The sequence below is a fragment of the Somniosus microcephalus genome, chromosome 22 (assembly GCF_052327205.1).
Source record: "Somniosus microcephalus isolate GS21.2 chromosome 22, FLI_Smic_1.0, whole genome shotgun sequence".
Lineage (NCBI taxonomy): Eukaryota > Metazoa > Chordata > Chondrichthyes > Squaliformes > Somniosidae > Somniosus > Somniosus microcephalus.
The window spans coordinates 302,365-309,268 of record NC_141008.1 but is presented as its reverse complement, the minus strand read 5'-3'; the positions used below and the strand labels follow the sequence as shown (position 1 = coordinate 309,268).

Sequence of the window (6,904 nt, the reverse complement as noted above, 5' to 3'; positions counted from 1 at the left end):
GTATCTATCATACTGATTGATAATGATGATGGATGCCCGGATGTTTTCCTCTGCAGAACTGTCTTCCAACGTTGTTACCAAATGATTAAATTTCCCTGAAATTGATGAATCTGTTTGCAATGGCATGCGTTTAATTAAATTCCGTATTACTTCATCCTGAAACTGACCATTGTTGTAGGGTCAGACCTGGCCCAATAGCTCAATGGTACTTTAGATAGACTTACATTTCACCTCATAACAGGAAAAGGCAAAAGGTGAACGTTGCTACAATAGAAAGATAAACCAATACAGTAGAAGATTAGCAGACTTTAGGGTAGTCTGATTAACCATTTCCTTACAATGCCCCTTTTGTTGGCGTTAGAATATTTAAGGTCACTACCAAACAATATTTCATCAGCATCATATATCTGTCTGGACATATTCTATGCCGCAGAGCTCTGCACATTTTAACATATATTCTCACTATCCAGAGGCACTATCCAACGGAGGCAGAAATAACTTTAATATTGAAGATTAAATTGTATAGATGGATGAATAAAAATAGGTTGAAGGGATTTTGAGTTCGGGCGGGTAAAGTAATTTGAACTATTTGCTCGGTTGGGACGAATGGTCTGTTTCCCTGTTGTATCATTCCAACATTTTGAAGAGCTGTTGAAATTTTCAGTAAATATTTCAAGTAGTGGTGTTATAAGTATGACTGACCATGTCTCGGGACCCATTCTTCATCATGCATGTCGCACGCTGGCTGCTTTGTGCGCAACATGTCACTTCTACACATACAGCAATTCCAAAGATTATGCCGCACAAGACGTGCAAGAAAGGGGTCCCTCTCTTATCTGGCTATTTTATCTAAAGATCAGGGGGTGTTTGATTAGAATCTCCCCATGCAGGGTCCCGATGTTTCTGGCAGGGGCCAAGCTATCAAATACATTCTTCTCATTGGTCAAGGCCACCATCATCTTCAAGGGAAAGCTATCAATTAAACTTCTTAACTAGAATGATCTGCCTTTCAATAGATTATGCACTGATAGCAGACTGATATGCTTGGATATGTCGTACCCAGGTGATTTAAGTTAAGAAGGGACGTGACAGGATAGCAAAGAAGCAGACTGCTTTGCTAAGTTGAGGGATCAAGAAGTAACGTCCATAAATAAAATAATAAATGGAAGAGATTTAGAAAGAAAGGTAGTAGAATCGTCTTTACATGGAGAGTTGTGAGATTGGAAATAACCGAGGCAGAAATTAGGTCAATATTGAAGATTAAATTGTGTAGATGAATGAATAAAAATAGGTTGAAGGGATGTTGAGATCGGGCGGGTAAAGTAATTGGCACTATTGGTGGACTGGTTGGGTCGAATGTTTCTCTGTTATAACATTCCAACATTTTGATGACCTGTTGTAATATTAAGTAAATATGTGTAAACCAAGATGTCTAATATCACAATGACGAGTCAAGTTCCTACTGTCTCTTTCGTTAGACACTCTTCAGCAGACCGGGCCTGTTGTATTGGACCAGGAGACAATGAGGGCGGAGTCTGATAGGGAAATCAGCCTGTTAACCCCTCGCTTCTGTGAGGAGGATCTACCCCTAACTTGGGGTATCAGGGTTCGCTGCTTTAGGAGACTCAACACGCCGATCAGTCTATTGTCACTTTCTCAGTAATACACAAAGTCAGAAACTGTAAAATAAGTAAAGTTTTATAAGTAAAGTTTTATTAAGGTACCTGGACTTCACTCTGAGAAACTCTTTGTGTCTCTGCACACAAGTATGCCTCCCAAAGAGTGAGTGTCGGACTCACGGGGCTACAATATCTATACATTTTCATAAAATGCAAGTCATGTGAAAACAGAAACTAGGTGATCACGCGCTCCACGAGTCACTTGTTTTTTTACAGAGTTTTGCTTAAGTTTCACATTTAACTTTCAACAAAATGCAGCCCTGAGACTGTCTCTACTCTGTTCTATAAACATTCTGTTTCTGTTCTTTCTTATCTATTTGTACTGCATTCCCACAGTCCTGCATCAGTTTTTTTTACATTTAAACCATTCACCCATGTCAAGTAGTCCAGCATGCTTTGCGAACCATTGATAAGGCAGTATGGGATTAATCCAGCTGAACAAGCCCCTGGAACATTCATCCCAATATTATAGAATTACAAATAACCACCATTGCAATTTGTACAGATAAAGACACTTCATCTATTCATTAAACTAGTGCATCTCATTCCATTGCCTGCGGTGTGAGGCAGTTAACGCTGATGCGCACATGGTCCACTCCACTGCGGATGATCAGTCATGAATGTTCTCTTTGAATCTTAGGCGGGAAGTGCGCTGTTTTAGCTGGGATCGATTATCTGCACCCTGAGAACTAGCTGATATCAAACACACCGCACAAAGACGAGGAAATGTTTTCTGACACCTTTCCATTGCCACAAGAACAAGCCATTTTCGTCGTCACAGAAAAACGGCCATTCTATTATTAAAATTTACAGCCCAGAAACCGGCCCTTTGGCCCTACAGGTCCATGCGGTTGTTTCTGCTCCATCCGAGCCTCCTCCAACCCCTCTTCATCTAACTCCATCAAACGATCCTACTCCTTTCTCAGTCATGTGTTTAGCTAGATTCTCTGCAACTGCTTCTATGCGAATCGCCTCAACTACTGCTTGTAGTAGTGAGTTCCACCATCGACCACTCCTTGGTTAAATAAGTTTCTCCTGAATTTCCCATTGGATTTATTAGTGACTATTTTATATTTAAGGTCCCTAGTTCTGGTCTCCCACGCAAGTGGAAACATCGTCTCTATGTCTACACTATCAAACTTTTCATAATCCTGAAGACCTCTATCAGGCCACCCTCAGTCTTCTATTTTCTAGAGGGAAAAGCCCCAGCCTGTTCAATCTTTCCTGATAGATATACGCTCTCAGTTCTGGTATCATTCAAGTCCATCTTGTTTGCACCTTCTCCAGTACCTCTATATCTTATTTACCATAAGGAGACCAGAACTGTTTACTGTACTCCAAGTGTGATATAACCAGCGTTCTATACAAGTTTAAACTAACCTCTCTGTCTTTCAATTCTATCCCTCTAGAAATGAACCCCAGTGCTTGATTTGTATATTTAATGGTCTTAGTAACCTGCGTCGCTAATTTAGTGATTTGTCTATCAGCACCCCTAGATCTCCATACCACTATCTCATTTAGACACTTACTTTCCCAAGGACTAGATGGCCTCCTTATTCTTCCTACCAAAAGGTACCACCTTACACTTATCTGTATTAAAGTTCATACATGCATCATTCTTTCTACTAAACTGCCAGCATCATCTTATAAAATGTGAAGAAGTTGCTGCCCTTTCCCTTCAGATAATTCAATGAGTCTATTCTGTTAGCAGAAGTTTGGAAACTAGGATAATCCCAGGTTATGATAAATTATATACATAGAATTCTTATTTCAGTTCCACTATTTGAGTGAAATTAAAGCATTATATGAACCACCACATTTGTTGCTGTTCCATGTCGTAAGTCACCTGTTTCTTTCATCCCATCATATTAAGCACGACTGCAAAAAAAGCGTTAATCATTTTAAAAATCTGCCAATGCCGGAAGTCAAATTAAAACGAAAAACATGTTGGGATTGCACAATGGGTCAATCAATATACAAAAAGGAATGAAAAATGAATGTATTCAATTTTCAAGCACTCTGATGTTTGGTTACACCGGAAGCACTTACATTTCCCCAGAACTCTGGAAACCTCAAACATTAGCCCATCTTTACCTTTTGGAACATGGGCTAGTTAGGACAGGAAGCTTTGGATGTATTTTAAAATATTTTAACCAACCTCAGAATAAATGTACAAGGAGATTTCACTACCGTCTTCAGCTCTTCTCTGAATTTAGTTTGTGTAGCTGCATAAATACATGTGTTTGTACAGGAACTCAAATACATGAGTATATATCCTGTTTCAGCTGCGATGTACTCAGGAGCTGCATAATCGGGTCGGTAATGCATGGCCAGGGTGCTAATAATAAAACTCAGGGCAGATGTCAGCCACAACAGTATAAAACTGCTCGATACAGTGAACAGTAAAATGATGGATTTCCTTCTGTTCTCCATTTCTGGATCGCTCTGATTCTGACTGCTGTGGCCTCGGAGTCCCTTTCGGGCCTTACTAGCTACTAAAATACGTCTGACTGTCAAACAATTAAACAGTAACATTAAAGCAAAAGGTAACCATGGAACTAATATAACTTGCAGCCTGGAGTACGCTGCACCTGCAAGCGAAGAAAAAAAGTCCAAGCTTGGGCGTAAACCCCAGGGAACATTGTTAATTATTCGTTTATGTTCATATGCAAACCAAAAAGGGATGTTCTCTAAATAAACTAGGACCGAGACCGTTACCATAACCGCGGCCGCAATTCTCACTGTGCAATACATTGTTTTAAACTTCTGACAACAAATAGCTACATATCGGTCAAATGTGAAGCAGACAGTAAACCACACCGACATATCCAGGTTGGTGCTCATCATGTAAAGAGTTAACTTAGACACGATAGTGTAGGACAGGAATGAATGTGGAAAGTGATAAATGAAAATGTTATACACTATTATATTGGTTAGCATGACCAGTAGATCTGCTGTTGCCATGGCCATCATGTAGACAGAGAGACATTTGGAAAGACCGCATTTTCCTCTTGAGAGAATCACGATTGTTAATAGATTGGCTGTAAGAAAGAGGGACAAGGGGTAAGTAACGGAGAAAATCAAATAAATCTCAAATCATGTGGGGAAATATTCAGATGTGTTACTACTTAGGGTTATGCACACACATTTAATGTGATGACCCTCTTCTAGCAATACAGGTGGTGACTCGGCTCTGACGTTACTGGTTGTGACCCTACTACAACAATACTGGTGCTGCAACTATGCTAACAGTAAGGGAGATGAACCTGCTCTAACATTAATGATGATAACTTGGCTCCAACATTAATATTGGTATCACGGCATTAACATTTATCGTGCTTACCATAAGCTTGCATAACTGGTTATGACTCATCGCTAACATTACTGAGCCTGACCCTATTCTAACACTACTGGTGGTGCCAGCATACTAACATTAATGCTGATAACTCTAATCTAACATTACTGAGGAGTATGCTATTCTAACATTACTGGTGAAAATCCTACTCTTATACTACTATTGGTGATCCTTTTCTCCCATTACTGGTGGTGACAATAAACTAACATTACTGGTGGTGACACTTCTCTAATGCTACTGGTGGAGACATTAATTTAAAATTACTGGTGGAGACACCAATGTAACATTACTATTGGAGACACCAATGTAACAATACAGGTGGAGACACAAATTTAACAATGATGATGGTGACCCTACTCTAACAGAACCGGTTGTGGCACAATTTTAACATTTTCTTAATTTATCTAACAGAGCATTGACGTTTTTATTAATGAACAAAAAAATAACACTCAATATAAAGGGACTGAGAATCGACCGTCCTTCCAAAATACTTCAGTCAGACGTTGTTAAAATTAAATATAATTTCAGAGCAATATCTGGAGAGATATGAATTAAAATAAAACATCAGAAGTTGGAATTGGGTCGAAATGCTGCACTTTTGCTATCTATAATAGCCCCGAGGGAGCTGCTGGAATCGCGGTTACTTGCAGCTGAAGGGAGGGGAGCATTTCACTGATCACCAATTATTTCTCAATGTATTTCAGAGTTCTCTATTGGTTGGAGGTTGCTGCAGTCCAAGGAATTATCAATATGAAGTCGACAGGGTACAACTGTACAAATGAGTTGATGGCATGCACACCCAGCAACACTTTCAGTAGTGAACCAGGCACAGTTGGAGGGGTTGGGGAATCGGCCTCATCCTCCCTCAGAATTGGGAAGAAAATTGATTATCCGAAGTCCATGATCTGTCGACCAGAACAGCGCACCACTGGCCGCGCTGGCAGGTAGGATTCCCGCTGATATTCACTGACATATCACAATGGGTCACTGACTCTGCAATGTCGGCACTTTTGGAATCTGTTACAAAATCATTAACAGTGAGAAAGTCTACAGCTATTAGACAACGGTACACTTTGACTTACCGGGAGCACCAAAGGCTGCAAGAATAGGGTAGTAAATGTCCTTTATCTGTAGAATTGTTGGCCGCTCCATTTCTTAGTAGAACATATCCGGCTTCACTGTTCCCATCTGAGTGTACCTGAGATCTGGAAATGTTCCCACTTTATAGAATATAATCGGAACCCCGACGGAAATACAGGTTACACAATAATTGGCATTAGTTACAGTAACTTAACAAACAAGGGAACATTTTCCAGTTCACTGCGTCCGGGACGTCAATGGGGAAATTATGAAGTTCAGCCCATGGAACTCCTGACATTAAAATTCATCAAGGGAAAGTGCACCAAGAGGGAATGTGCTGTGCGCACGCCATGTGTTTCATACAGGGAACAAACCTCCCGGTTCTTGGTACCGCATAATAATTCGGGAAAAATCATCACTGAATCGTTACATAAGTAATATTTGTTTTGTCCTGTGGTGAACACTGGTGATGAACTCGCTCCAAAATTACTGGTGGTTTCCCTACTCTAAAATTGTGATGATTCGGCTTTAACATTAGAACGCTAATTTATAATTAAATGCGATGACCCTACTAAAGCAAGGTGACTCGGCTCTAACATTAAGGGAGATGAACCTGCTCTAACGTTATTGATGGCGAATCGGCTCCAACATTATTACTGATCACACGGATTTAACATTTAACTTGTTTACCATAAGCTAACATAACTGATCATGTTTCATCGCTAACTTTACTGAAGTTGACGTTATTCTATCACCATTGGTGGAGCCAGTATAATACGATAAATGCAGG

At 40.0% G+C, this 6,904-nt stretch overlaps 1 protein-coding gene across 1 annotated transcript; it reads right to left on the bottom strand.

Moving 5' to 3' along the window:
- Positions 1–1,703: 1,703 nt before the first annotated feature.
- On the bottom strand, positions 1,704–4,682 carry LOC147101960 (uncharacterized). The gene has a single exon (XM_085965060.1). The coding sequence runs from the start codon at positions 4,650–4,652 to the stop codon at positions 3,819–3,821; it is 834 nt and encodes a 277-aa protein (XP_085821186.1). The 5' UTR covers positions 4,653–4,682; the 3' UTR covers positions 1,704–3,818.
- Between the last annotated feature and the right edge of the window lie 2,222 nt (positions 4,683–6,904).

What these genes read in the sequence shown, in the direction of transcription:
- LOC147101960 (XM_085965060.1), bottom strand. Translation starts at nt 4,652, where the DNA reads ATGATGGCCATGGCAACAGCAGATCTACTGGTCATGCTAACCAATATA.